Here is a 15,323-nt window from a genome sequence, read left to right as displayed (position 1 = left end):
GAATGTTTTGACTGTTTTTCATTTCTTCTCTTTAAGGTTATATTTATGTCATGACATACAGAAAACAAAGATAATTTAATACTGAGAAAATCTAAAAAATACTGGATGCAGAAATAACATAAGATCTGAGGGAAAACCCTAATCATATAGGACTTCAAATTAAACCCTACAGACCTGAAAAAGTTATATGTGCACTCATTATCCAAACTGAATAATTTATTCCCCTGTCACAGCCTGATTTTCAATTTTATTTGTAAATACAAAGGATTTCAGTTTGAATCTGAGAGTAAGTCTGTGGTTTAGCCACTTTTTGGAGCTTCCTGGGTTTATTTGAAGTGCTGTTTACCTTTTCCTTGTTTCCAGAAGTGGTTTTCTTAAGTGCCAGACTCTTTCTCTCTCTGAGCAGCAAGTTATCTTATCCAAGACAGTCTTTTTAGTAGAAGGATTTACCGGACTTGGTTTTTTCTTTGTTTTTCATTCCAGCTTATGTTAGGATGCATTCATCTGGTCTATCTGCTTACACTGTAGTTTACCATATAATTCCTCACCATCCTAAATTCTACTCCATTTTCATTCATTAAACCTGTAATTTTATTTCTGTCCCTCCCTTAAAATACCATATTTATTATATTATTTTGTTGCGTAGTTCCATAGAAGGGCTGCCAGGACTGCATTATTGAAAGTCAGTTCCTTAACCATGTGCATAGTTATCATGCATTTCAAAAAAGCAAAGCCAAAATAGCAGGGATACTCCCGTCATGATCTCCTGTGTATTTTTTGTAACATATTTCTTTAGCTTTTTTCTTTCATGTAAGAAAAGATGCTAGAAAAAATAACCCTTTTTGGAACTTTCACTTAACAGCTAGCTTGGGAATTGCATCCCACATCCTTGTGACTGTTGAGGCTTCTGATGACGCTCATGGTGTGTTTGAGTTCAGTACTGAGTCACTTTCGGTAAATGGAACTGAGCCTGAAGATGGAGATAGCAATATTGTGCTGCAGGTTAGAAAGCTTTGAGTCTCATATTGCTGTGCAGTCCTCTTCTGTCTCTGTTTTTACTGGGCGTTCTGCGATGTTTTTGCCATACGTTTGTAGGGTTTATAACAACTTTATCATGCACATCTGTTTTGCAATTTCATACTGAGTTTTCTAACGTGTATCATTCAGCTTGAAGTTAAAATGCTGTAATAATAATATCCACAGGTTTAAAATTACTTCCACTTATTTACATTTGAGGTACTACTTTCTTAAAATAACAGTGCTGATGATAGAACAAAGACAGCAAAGCTGAGATAGTAAAGATTACATTGTTTTTTTAAAACACTAGTTTATTTGTAACCCATCATGTCAATGTCTTTGCTTAACTCCATCTCATACTTCTATGTTTTTCTTTCTCGTAGAACAAAAATATGCAGATCTTTATATTTTTCACTTAGGTTGTGAGAACGCATGGGGCCTTGTCTCAGGTGACACTGCATTGGATCATAGTCTGTGATATTACCAAAGACCTGATCTCTACAGATGGGAATGTGACATTTGATATTGGCCAAGCGAGAGCAAATATTACAGTACAGGTTTCTCCTGATGAAGTTCCTGAATTTGATAAGGTGTTTTCAGTTTTGATCATCAATGTCTCCAGTGGTCGTCTTGGAAATCATACTAATGCAACATTAACTATTTTAGCTAATGATGATCCATATGGAGTCTTCATCTTTTCTGAGCGAAACAGACCAATAAAAGTTGAGGAAGAAACAAAAAATATCTCCCTGACAATAATAAGGCGTGGTGGTCTCCTTGGTACAGTAATGGTAACATACAGAACTATTGGTGATGATGAAAAGTCACCCTTTCTTCTACCTGATGTTGTTAGAGCAACAGAGGGAAAAGATTATATACCCATTACAGGTTACATGGTCTTCGCAGCCAATGAAAGTGAGGCCACAATATCTTTGCCTGTTTTGGATGATGATGATCCTGAGAGGTCAGAATCCATTTTTGTGGAGCTAAGCAGTATTGTTTTGATCGAGAAAGTACAGGATCGGCCAAGTAAGTATCTTAAACTTATCTTAAGGGCTAGTATTTATATTTAATACGATAAAATGCAACAAGTTAAATGGTAAACTTTTTACCTCCGCCAAACTCTGTACAGTTAAGAAATCTTTGAGTTACCTGCCTTGTGTGCTGTTGGCGTATATTTCCTTTAGCACAATATTTTGTCAGGGATGGATGAGCATTTCTTTATCCCTTTTGCATCACTTTATCCAAAGTCTTTCAGGCCAAATATGTTACAGTATTGGTTTTGTGCACTAATATCTGTTCATCTAGTGTTGTTTCTGTAAAGTTCAGTATTAGGAAATAACTAAGCTAGTTTTGATCATTGAAAGCCAAAAAATTCTTTTAAAAACAAACTGGTGTAGAATTATAGCCGCATGTTGCTTTTTTAGTGTAGACAATGTTTGCATCATCCCTCATTCAGATAAATTCAGGTCATTACAGCCTGATTTGTGCTTCAAAGTTTCTTGGCATGTCTAATTGCTGCCTCTGCCCCAGATTAATCTTGATGTTAAGGGAAACTTCAAATATAATTCTGCTGGGAGGTTGAAATCTTATTTGTATTTCATCATAGCAAGTGTAAAAATGAAATTCTTCTGAACTGTATTGATCTTGCTACTGACCTTATGGACAAATAAATAAAATAAACAATTTTTTTCACAGTCCCTCACCTCTTCAAAAAAATTATGGCTTGTATGCTCCACAGCAGGGTAGAATCATAAGTTATTAAAAATTGAGATTTTTCTGCCGTAATATAATTCAAACACCAAAAGCATGTTGGTGCAGTTTGTAGTTATACTTTGTCCAGTTCTAAAAAAGATAATTTTGTTGAAAGCTAGTGGCAACTAACCACTAAACTCGCATGTATGTCTATGAACTCTATAGCCATAGATAGCAAGCATCTCAGGCACCTCCTCATTAAGTTTTCTTTATGTTTCAGTTGTAAATTCTCCTCGACTTGGATTAGTGGGTGAGACAATAGCTCATGTAATTATCAATGCCAATGATGATGCTTTTGGAACCCTTCAGCTTTCAGCTTCAGCTGTGCGAGTTGCTGAAAATTATGTTGGACCAATCATTAACGTGACCAGAACTGGGGGAATATTTGCAGATGTTTCTGTGAAATTTAAAGCTATGCCAATAACTGCAACAGCTGGTAAGAAATCAGAATAGCAGAAGTATGCAGTCTATGTTAAAGTGGAAAGAGCATACTGTATGCTTTGAGCAGTTAAAGCAAACAAGTGTTTATTGAATGCACTATTGTATAACAAGTGAAAAAAAGTAGCGAGACATTTACTGACTCTGCTTAGCAAATAGGAATCCAAGCCCTATGGGAGAGACCATGCATCAGCTTTTAGAAAGCTCTGAGACATCATCACTGAAGAATCTAGCAAGAGAAATGAGTGAAGGAATCGGGGTGTTTGTTTCCCTAGTAGCCCACCACCTCTTCAAAAAAAGAAAACAAATAAAAATAAAAAATACTATAGTACTATGTGTAGCTACTATTCAGTCCTGTCTACATATTTAAACCCACCATGCATTGTTTAGGTGAGCTTATTGGAGAGGAGGTGAGAGTTGGGGACTCAGCTGTAAAACAAACAGGCAAAAACAATCAAAACCCAAGAAGACCTGAACTTCTAAAAATGGGAGGTTAAGTTCTCCAGTTGGTCCCTGCTATAGAGAAGGTACGTTAAGAAAGGACCAAACATGTGAAGTGTGCAGGGTCAAAACCGCTTAGAAAGTTATAAATCAAACCCACTGTATTTCAGCTGTGTCCAAAATTGAATAGGTGGGTGGTACATGCTCTGAGAACTGGTATTTTAGTTTCTCTTTTATGTAACAGACTTTTCTAAATAAGTGTGTAGCTAGATTGATGTCAGAGTATGCTTTCAATTAGTTTCTGAAACAGAGCCATTGTCTAGTGTATCACAGTTGTTCATCTACACATTCTTAGAACCAAGTTTGCCTAAAGTGAGGTCCACACACAAAATGTGCCCTTTACTAAAATCTACTTTGACAAAGGTGCTTCTGTTCACTTTTATCTCTTGGAAAGGCAGAGAGCAATTAGAAATCAAAGACAGACACATCTTAGTAGTGTGGCCTTGTCAATGGAAGGCAATAATGGACCTTTTGTAACTACCTTTTGGTCTAACAGTGCAAACTCTGTTTTGGCCAAGCCGAGTTTTATTTTAATCCATCCAGATATCTAAAAGGCAATGGAAGATAAAAAAGCCTGTGTTGTCTGGGTCTGAAGATAAAGAAAAAAACCCATATAACCATGGAGGAATGCATGTGTAAGCAAAAAGAGAAGATAAGTATTACTGATGATGTTAAATACACTGAACCATAATACATTAATATTCTGTGTTTTTTATTGTTTTGGTTTTTTTGTCTACAAATCTAGGCGAGGACTACAGTGTAGCCTCATCAGATGTTGTCTTACTAGAAGGAGAAACAAGTAAAGCTGTGCCAATTTACATAATTAATGATATCAGTCCTGAAGTTGAGGAGTCATTTTATGTTCAGCTGCTGAATCAAACAACAGGAGGAGCCTTGCTTGGATCTTTGACTAGGGCAATCATAACTATTGAGGCTTCTGATGACCCATTTGGATCCTTTGGTAAATGAGTCTTATTTGCATATTTTCTCTCTTCTGTTAACATTTTTACTGCAGATTTGTGGGTGAGCTGTTACTGAGCAACTGAATAAAAACTTTCAGAAGACAAAGAGGAAGCCTGGATGAAGACAGTAAAGGAAAAGATAAGATAAACTAAATTAAAACATGTAATTAAGGAGTAATGGTGCTTTAATGTAACAAAAAAGTATTATTTAGTCAGTTGATACAGCAAGATTTTGGAGTCTCGCAATAGAGGTAGATAGATTTTAGTTTGCTTTCTTATTTTTATCTATTCTAAGTGCTGCATTTCTGTAATAGGTTTAAGCCAAAATCTGCATTCTAATATCTGTTGCTTAAATACTTTGATATCTTTGTTTTACTAGATAATCAGCCAAAGCAGATTTAAAAATCTGGAGAAATTGAAAAATATGAAGAGAAATTAAATAACATTCTGTTATTTGCTGTCAAGCAATAAAATGAATTGTGTTTACTTTCCAAAATTAGTTTCATTATAGAAGTTTTCAGGAGTGTTTTGGTGATTTCAAAAATTTAATGATATTTTAGAAATCTTTTTTGTTTGTTGTTTGTTTTTTGTGTATTTGTTCCTGCTTTTTCCTTTGGCTTACCCTTTTCTCCCTTCAGTACCCTACTTAATTCCTCTTTTTCCATTTTGTCAGTAAAAGAAGGTAGAGGAAAGAAAGAAAAAATGTCAAAAATAAATAATTCCAGATGGGTAATTAGTTAACTTAAATCTTAAAAATTAAAAGTTTAATACAAGGAAGACTTTTACTTGAAACAATTTCAGATGGAATATGTTGACTTATTTCTTCAGTAAGTGACATGAAAGCTGCTAAAGAGTTTCCTTGCTGGGAATAGTTATGAAACTGTATTCTAAGAGCTTAGAAACAGCTAATGGTTAGCCTCAAACAATGGGTATGTTGCAATAAACTTTTTGGATGAGGGCTTTATTTTCATGCTAATTTCCTCTGTAGATGAAAATATTAATACTGAAAGTTCTCTCTTAAGTTTAAACCTGATTAAAAGTGATCTACCTGTGCAAGTAAATGCAATCAAGTGAAATAAAACTACGTACTTCAGGAGTTGATATATTTACTTTCAGTTTCATTGTTAATGAAATACATCTCTCCGTGCTGTACTTCAGTTTTTCAGATTACCGAATTCACTGTGGAGGAGCCTGAATTTGGATCAGTAACCATAAATCTGCCAATAATCCGCAATGCTGGGACACTTGGTAATGTTGCTGTTCAGTGGGTTGCTACCATTAATGGACATCCTGCTGATGCTGACTTGCAGGTCACCTTGGGTAATATTACTTTTGCCCCTGGGGAAGCCATTCAGATGTTGCTGTTGGAAATCCTGGCTGATGATGTTCCAGAAATAGAAGAAGTAAGTAAAACAGTTACATCTTTCTTGAATAGTATTAGAGTTTTAACTTGTTATAGAAATGTGTGCAAAGAAAAGCAAGGAATGTTCTGGCAGGAAGGTGCAAGAAGTTCAGATTTTACTTTGCTTGTGATTATTGTTGGAAATACCGAAAATCGTTTAGCTGCATTATTTCTTTTTCTTTTTTTTCTTTTTGAGATTGTCCATGTAGAATTAACTCAGGCCTCCAATGGTGGTGCTATTGGGTTAGATGGCGTGGCAAATATTATAATACCTGCCAATGATAATCCTTATGGCACAGTTTTCTTTCATCAATCCTTATATCGAATTCAGGAGCCACTAGAAAGAAATTTGCTTGCAAATATAACAGTCAGGCGAAGGTTTGTATAATGTTTGCTATATTTATATCTATTATTTTTTTCTTTTTTTTTTGCCTTGGCTATAATTTCAAATGTCATACTCCTCTTGTATAAATATTTGCATTAATTTCTTGATCTGCCAGCTCAATGCATTTTTATTTCATATACGTTGTTTTTGAACTAGATGTCTGCTTATTAGAAATGTACAGAAAGTACTTAAATGTAATATACATTGTGATGCACAATGTAAACCTAATGTACACAGTATACTTGAAGTTTCATTTTGCCAATTTAATCATCAAATCATTTAAAGCTGCACAACAGCCTGCTCCTGTGATTTGAACTGGAGGACAAAATGGGTCAACCCTTGTGGGATGGAAAGAAACAAGAAAAGGAAAACAGGTTTTATGCATGTGATATCCTGAGGACACCTAGGAGGAAAGATGACAAGGTTAGGCAGCACAGGCTTTTCCTTCCTTGCCAGCCCTACGAAGACTGAGTTAATTCCTAGAAACAAATGTTTGCAAACATGCATTCTTAACAGACTGCTACCCAAGCTATAAATAATCAAACTTGCTATCCACAAAAAATGACAACTCAGTTATTCTGGTACTAGCTTCAAGGGAATCCACTTTAATTAGCTATTTGGAACTTTTCAGCAATTTAGAAAGGGCCAGTCGATTTTGTTCGCTTTTATTCTTAACCGAGAAACATGCAACTAACATTACTTTTTTATTTTAATGTCTTTTAGTGGGGGAAGGTTTGGTCAGCTACAGATATTTTACAACACTTCTGAGACTGATGTCGTAGCTCTTGCCATTGAGCAAGGTCAGGATATCCTGGCCTGTTTCGAGTCTCCTGTACAAGGAATTCCTGACCAACCATCCAAGACCAGAGTGAACGTGTCGGCAGCAGGTGACCCACTGTACGCCTGTGCAACTCAGTGCCTAAAAGAACAAGCGTGTTCAGCCTTTACATTTTCCAGTGCCTCTGAGATTCCTCTCTGCCTTTGGCTGACATCAGAGATCAGCCCATTAACTAACACTTCAGGATTCTGGACCTACAAGAAAAACACCACCAGTGCATCCACTCTCTTTAGCGCACAAGCCATCGCTGGTAGTGATTATGAATCTATTACAAGACAATGGACCATAATGGAGGAAGGGGAAGAGTTTGCAAATCTCACAGTTACCATACTCCCTGACAGTCTGCCAGAGCTGGATGAGAAATTCACTGTATCCCTTTTGAAAGTTGAACTGATGAACATCTCAGCCAGCTTAAAAAATCAACCAACTATAGGACAGCCAGCTACTTCCACAGTTATCATAATGATGAATGGAGATGCATTTGGAGTATTTAAGATCTATAGCGTAAGTCCCAATGCAACAGAGAAAGGTCTGTATATTGAAGTAGAAGAACGTCCTCAGACCAACGTGCAGCTAATGATACATAGGACAGAAGGCAGCCTGGGACAGGTGACAGTGGAATGGCGTGTGGTTGGTGGAACTGCTACCCCAAACTTGGATTTTGTAGGTGTTGGTGAGATTCTGGTGTTCACTGAAGGTGAGGCAAGGTTTTGCACTAGCTTCTGTTTTATAAAACTAAAGAAAAGCAAAAAGAACCTGACAAGCACACAATCCTCTGGATGTTTTGATAAGTGATGTCTTATTCTTAGGCTAAACCTCCCTGAATGCTCAGGATACGTATTCAAAAGAATATAGTTCATTAACATATAGCATTATGTTGCAGAACACACACAGTGGTAATAAAAAAAAAAGATGAAAAGCATAAATATCTAAGTATTTTTTTAAGAAATATTGCAGTGTGCGTTATAAAGATTACCTTTTTACCAAATAAATAAGGAATAATAATGCTGAAGATAGTTGTTATATCAAGGATAACAAAAATGAGAATCAAGCCTAACTGGTCTTTTATTAACCTTCAGTCAGTACACTACTAATTTTTCATGACGTCTCTTCTTAGGTTCTGAGATTGTATTGATTTCACAACATAACATAGCAGCATATTAAAAAAAAATTGCAAACAGGATGAACAAGTCAATGGCAGACATTACTTAAGTACCACACAGCATGACAGATATATTTTATATTTTCAAAGTCTGAGTTGATAGCACAGTTATTTTGAAAGCAATTTATAGGAGTGTAGTAAAGATTCTAGTGTGCTAGCTAGCTTGCTAAATCATCTGAACTCAAAAGAAGGGTTGCCAGCCGTGATTCTGAGGCTGGCCTGTAATTACGTTAGTGGTTATAAGTTTAGTAAAAACTGTTTTCAAAATATTTTGAAAGACAATTTAGCAAGAAATATGTGTATCTTGTAAACTGATATTCTCATAAACATAAAACACGGGTTATGCACGTGCACGGAGCAACAGGATTGTGTTGTACATTATAACGGATTATAGACTGGTAATTGATCGTGTTTGCTGTTTACATTATCATTCTTTGATAGTCCAGAGGACGAGTAACTAACACAATGACAGCCCATTTTAATGCATTCCCTGGCCAGTAAATATATTCAAATTGAGTGTACATACTTGTGTATATGGTTCATCAGAGAACTTATGCACTTGGTAATGTTTTTACAAGAATGATATTCCCCTTTTCTAAGTTAAATTTGAAAGTCAGAGAACTTATAATGCAAATAAAGAATTCTAAACACTCAGAAATTATGCCTGCATTGTTAATTTCTACATAGCATATTTAATAATTTGATAATTACATTGCCCTAATGTAACTTTTCAATATAAAACTTCATAATGACATTCAGTAACTTCTAGACAGGTAAATAAATAAATATCCTTCAAGTCCTTTTTTATAAGTATTTCCTACAAAAGGAGATGATTAAGTCTTTTTAAAAGGTGATTTCCCTGTGCACACATAAGTATATATATGTTCTTCTCCTTGTAGGGGAAACAAAAAAGATGGTTACGCTGACCATTTTAGATGATCCAGAGCCAGAGGATAATGAAAGTATCATAATCTGTCTGGTCCATACTGAAGGAGGGAGTCGGATTCTGCCTGGTTTTGATACTGTCACAGTGATTATTCTGGCAAGTGACAATGTGGCAGGAATTATTAGCTTCCAGTCAGCCTCAAGATCTGTTATTGGTCATGAAGGTGAGTTCTTTGTGTTGACCACACTCAGTTTGTTTAACATTAGCTTCCATCTCCATGCTTTCTGTTGATAATGACTCACAGTGATTGTTTGTATCACTCTTCAGAGAATGCCAGCAAGCAGAGAATAACCAACTACTTGGAATGTATTTCTTTGAATTTTTAACTCTTGCAAGCATAGCACTTAAATGAGATCTATGGAAAGGATGAGTACGCCATTTCCAAAACCATTTTATATATCATCATCTGTGCTTTCCTTTTTTCTGAAGATCATGCCTTGCTTCTATTGGTATTGCATTTCAAAGCTCCTTTTAGCATTTCTTATCTCATTCATTTATGCCATATTCCAGAACTGTACGTAACGCCCATCGTACACACCTATTGGTAGTCATAAGCAAATCTCATCTGTCAGTGACTTACAATTCACTTTAAATGGTCTAGAAAATATTCCCACAGAAGGATTAGGATCACATCTTCCCTTTTCCTGACTCAGTAACCTGCTGTTTTAAAATTTTCTGTTTATGCTTTTTTATGGTAGCTAATTTAGGAATGTAGCAATCTTGCTGTCATCACTCAGTCATGACATTTGAGAAAGAACAATAATAATTTGATATGGACCAAAGGTTTCTACTAGTGCTTTAAAAGAGCATGTTGCATGTTTGATCTAAGGTTTGATGCAGTTTTGCATAGGATAACAACAGTACTAATGGTGATTACTTTCGGCAGCCTTTGCTGGAATCTCAGTGTATTGCAGTATCATATTTCTCTGACATGTAAACTGATGAGCAGGGAAAGTTAACAAAACAGAAATTTGCTGTCCAGGAATGTGTGCATTGCATTTTCTGTTTGAAGAAAAAAGTCTTTCTCAACCAAACATGTTCTGTTTTTTTCCAGAAATGAAAGGACATCATAACCTTTTGTTTTTTATCTAGATATGGTTTGTGTTAATTCTGTGCTGTTGTATGCCTGGTTTTCATCCTTTATTCCTCCACATTAATGGTTCTGATCTGCCTGCCAAGCCAGCAGCAGTCTGGCAGGCTAAGAAGAGCTGTTAATGAGCACAAGGAATTAATACAAACTGTCTCATTCCAAAGGTTATGATGACCCTGAATACTTTCCACTCGTTAAATATTATCCATACCGTGCTAGCAAATGCTGGTCATTTGGAGCTGAAATACTCTGCTATAGTTTGAAAATTACTTGATTCCAGTTCCTCCAGCTTGGGAAAAATAGCGCATTGTCTTACAACAATAAAACCCAACCAAACTAATTGCCTTTGGTAAAAAAACAAAGAATGAGCTAAGGCCTTTAGATGATTTCAGTGTTTGTGTTTCATTTGCAGTATCAAGTTTTTTGTTCTGACAAATTTGTCAGACATAAATCCAAATATCATTATCTTTTATATTTATTGTATTATTGAACAATTTCTGTCAAGCAAATCTGTATTATTTTCAAGCTGTGTATATTATTTATCACCTTATTGAGGGCAAGGGTAGCATTTTAGTACAGGCAGAGGCATGCAACAGTTGTGGCTATGACTGTATTAGAGGAAAATGCACTGCAGTAGCTTGAAATAAGGAAGACGAGGAGGATGGCCAAGGCACCCTTCTCACTGATAAATGTAGAAATCTAAACATATGGATAACATGGTTAAATATTAAAAAACTTAAAACAAAATAGTGAAATTAGCCTAATAACACTTTCAATCTTCAGAAATCAATTAGTACTTGTATTAGTATTTCTTTCTGGTTAGGGATGCCAAAAATTTTGATAAAGCTGACCAAGAAACATGGGTCAGTAATTAACTACTTGGGGTCTGTAATTATGATGATTTGTACTTCAGATTTCTTCCTAGTGTTTGGATTACAGTGTTTTGTCACAGTCTTCAGTGAAAATTCATTGTATTACATAATGTTGTATTGAAATAGGCTTTGTCTATTATGCATTCTGCAATGGTACTAAAGTAACCATTTTTCTGTTAAATATTTATTTCTTTGCAATGGATGTGCAAAATTCTCAAATAAGATAGAATGGATTTCACTGCAGTGTTAAACGATATGATAAATTAGCCCCGGGAACCTGTAAACTGGCAGTCTATCCTCAGATATCTGACTGTAGAAGCAGAATCATTGTGATGTCAATAAATTTTGAATTCTTTTATTCTCTTAGAAGCAACATGAAACAACTTAAGACAAAGATATGAACATTGGTACATCTCCAAGGCTTAACTGAAGTTTGAAGTGTTGAGGCTGAATAACACATACCAATTCTATTTATTTGAAAATGGGTGTATACAATTCTTGTATTACTTCTTCACAATTTTATATTTTAATTAATTATATTAAGGTCTCTTGAAGTTAGTTGTTCATATCTCTCTCATTGGTAGCCAATATACATGCATCTCTCTAATATTTCATTACCAAAAAAAGAACACGTCTAGAAAATGTTCAAATCTTTCCTGCCAGTTTTAGTTATACAATACTGTCCTGCAGTATAATCTACTAGAATAGCCAGATAGCAGCCTAACTTGATGCTCTTTAAATTACATAATCAGAGAGACTAGCTAGGCTGCTGAATTCTTTATGCCATGAAGTAAAGAGCCACATAGCACCACATCTTCTCTTTCACTTTCATAGGTGTATCTCAGTCTTTCTCAATAGGGCTGCTTCTAAGCGTGTACATAACACAAATCAGAAAATGGAATTATTCCCAGATTTCACAACAGTGAAAAAAATTCAAGTCAGTTTATAGCAGTACTAAGAAAGACTTTTTCAGTCAGTTGGGGATGGAACTAAGTTTGTCAGATTTCTGTTTCTGCATCAGTAAAATACATTTTGACAAATTTTTTGCTTAGTTTTCTTCATTCTTTAGTAAGAATGTATTATTATTTCCAAGCACCTCAGTATTATAGATTTCTGCATATTTCATGTCTTTGAAAGCCAATGCAACACTGTACATACTGGCAAACTTAAATTCCGCGCACTTGAAAAATGCTGTTGACATACGGATACAATATACTTACATATTATAAATAGACATCTGTCCTCTAATGTGAATGTATTGCATAATATTACTAATTTTACCTGCTGATCTATTTCATATTGATATAACATGTTAATTTCACATGTCCATATTTAAAATATTTAATATTATATAAAATACATAAATTTTATAAATTTATATAAATATTTAATATTATATAGATTATATAATTTTTCTTAATTCTACAAAGATTTCTAAGGAGTTTACTCTTTTTAATTAAAGTGCCCATTGGGTTAATTGTTATAAATGTGAAAAATACCATAATTGCTTCTTATAGATGCACATTGTCAATTGATACTGATTATCCCAGAAATTAGAAGAAATTATTAAAAATTTAAACTATAAATTATTAAATATTAATGTTTTAAAATACTTTATTTTTAAAATTATAAATTAATAGATATTAACATTTTCTGGATGTTTTCTTTTCTAACACTGATGATATTTGTAAGTTCAAACTCACATAAATGGAACTTATGGGTAATTACAAGCATTTTTCTGCATGCGCTATGTAAACTCACAAGACACTGCAAATGTTAGGAAACTGTATATTCCTTGCCAGTTAGCTGTTGTAGAAACTGTTTGTGTTATAGCTGGTACACACAGCATTTACTACTTTGTGTAGTTCACAGACAGGTATTGCTCCTCTGTTTGTGCGTGTTTGGATGGGCATTTACTTTCTAAGTTATTCATCTGTACCAGGTTCCCTCATATTTTGATAGTTCTTTCCAAGAGTGAACTAAAACCGGAAAAACCCAGGAGGAAAGAGTTTAGGTTTGGGTTTTTTGTTTCAGTATTAAAAAAAAATGTGTTATGTAACTACTGTGAAGCTCACTATTAAAAATACTAATGTCTCTCAGAAAAATTATTTCAACTGTGATGCATGTTTTTGGCTTCTCATTTATATAATTGATTTGTAGGAGAGGAAACCCCAAAATATTGTGTCTTGTCCTTTGTTCCTAGGAGAACAACTGCAATTCCATATTGTAAGAACTGCCCCAGGACTGGGAAATGTTACTGTTGAATGGAAGATAGTTGGGCATAATGTAAAACAGAATTTTGAAAACTATTCTGGAATACTCTTTTTTCCTGAGGTAAGTCCGTAAGCAAAGCTAATGGCTACAGGAGAATACTGTAATTAGAACTGAGCTGAGAAAACGAGTGTGCTTTTATAGCAGTCTTTGTTTCTTGATCTGATTATTTACTTGCTCCTTTACTCTTGGAGTTCTAAACTGGAGGGAGTTTATCGTTTTTGATACTTTACATTTCTTAAAGGTGGTGTTCAAAATACGTAAGATACAGTGGTATCACTTGTATTTTATACAATAATGACTAATCAATTTGTCAATAAAATAAATAGGAGACATTGAATACAACATTGTATGTTCACTTGCTGGATGACCATATTCCTGAAGAAAAAGAAGAATACCAGATCATCCTATACAACATCAAAACAGAAGGTAATGCAGAACTATAGCCTGCTATATCTTAAAACTACCATTTAGTAGTGTAATATTTTCATATGTATTAATCCATTTTGGAAGTGTAGGACTAAGCATACTGCAACTGGTGTAAACTATGCAAATTTCTTTCACATTTTATTGAAACAGGCTTGATCCTTATGTGTACATGTGTGTATATATAGGTATATATAAAAACCCCACAGTGTCTTTGCAGTTTTCCTTAATTGGTTTTAAACCTGATTTAACTCTGCCTGTTTAATTCAGTGGTTATTTGCTTCCCTTTAACTGAATACAAACTTGAGCTTACTAATGTGTTCTGGGTACAGTTGCCATGAAATAAGCAGATATTTTTATCTTTTAAAGTAATCTTGTCATGCCGCAAGCTGACTTTCTGATTTGTCTCTGAGTTCAAGGAGGTCAGAATATTTTATTCGTGCCATTCAAGTTATTATGAGAAAAGAAGCATTAAACTGCATCCCTTCTGAAATACCCTTTGTTAAACTGAAATTAATGTCTAAACACCAAACTAACTTGACATGGATCGTGTTGCTGCTAGGTGCCTTGCCAACTTGCCAGAATCATTTGTTGACTCTTGTAATCCACCAGGATAAGCATAAAATTATTCATCAAGGCAACACTTGGAAAAGGGAGTAATTTCTTAATGGAATGATTGAGAAGTTGAATGTAATTTTAACTTTTGGAGTTAATTCCTGGGAAAACTTTCTCTTTCCTTTTACAATAGAGGAAGTTCAGGGAAGTTGATGTTTGGCACTGGCCCATTAAGTTTTCTCATTTCTTAATATGTTTTTGTGACTCTATACTTAGTATGCATACAATTTCTGTTGTGATTGTATGTTCCTGTATTTGTTATAGAATGTAAATATATATACATTCCACACCATCCATAAACTTCAGTGAGCACATCATGCGTTTGGTTTATGTGCAGTTACTGACTGTCATTTAGAAGTAATAATAGCAGTAATAGAAGACAAAAAAAATAGTTGCATAACACTTTATTCACTGTAGTCCATTGATTCTTTTGCAGGAGTTTCTTCTTCAGGTGCTGCTGTTTTGGATAGTCAAGGGTATGAAGCTGTTCTGACAGTAGAAGCTAGTGATGAACCACATGGAGTCTTGAATTTTGCTTCCCCGTCCAGAGTAGTTTTGATCCCAGAGGAAAACAAAACGGTTCAGCTTTTTATTAACAGAGAATTTGGATCTCTAGGTTTGTATAATAACTCCAAGAGAAAGG

General features: G+C 34.8%; 1 protein-coding gene across 1 annotated transcript in view; it reads left to right on the top strand.

The window, feature by feature from the left end:
* The window catches only part of ADGRV1 (adhesion G protein-coupled receptor V1), a 284,217-nt gene that overhangs the window by 49,133 nt on the left and 219,761 nt on the right, over positions 1–15,323 (top strand). Inside the window, exons 27-37 of the mRNA XM_050912471.1 lie at positions 863–1,002; positions 1,437–2,046; positions 2,993–3,208; positions 4,457–4,672; positions 5,832–6,076; positions 6,272–6,453; positions 7,184–7,995; positions 9,360–9,569; positions 13,572–13,702; positions 13,969–14,068; positions 15,117–15,296. Of these exons, the coding sequence (XP_050768428.1) occupies positions 863–1,002; positions 1,437–2,046; positions 2,993–3,208; positions 4,457–4,672; positions 5,832–6,076; positions 6,272–6,453; positions 7,184–7,995; positions 9,360–9,569; positions 13,572–13,702; positions 13,969–14,068; positions 15,117–15,296 (3,042 nt within the window). The remainder of the gene's footprint in view (positions 1–862; positions 1,003–1,436; positions 2,047–2,992; positions 3,209–4,456; positions 4,673–5,831; positions 6,077–6,271; positions 6,454–7,183; positions 7,996–9,359; positions 9,570–13,571; positions 13,703–13,968; positions 14,069–15,116; positions 15,297–15,323) is intronic.

This window comes from Gymnogyps californianus, chromosome Z (assembly GCF_018139145.2).
Source record: "Gymnogyps californianus isolate 813 chromosome Z, ASM1813914v2, whole genome shotgun sequence".
Lineage (NCBI taxonomy): Eukaryota > Metazoa > Chordata > Aves > Accipitriformes > Cathartidae > Gymnogyps > Gymnogyps californianus.
The sequence above is the reverse complement of the archived record's forward strand: the minus strand, read 5'-3'. Positions and strand labels throughout refer to the sequence as shown.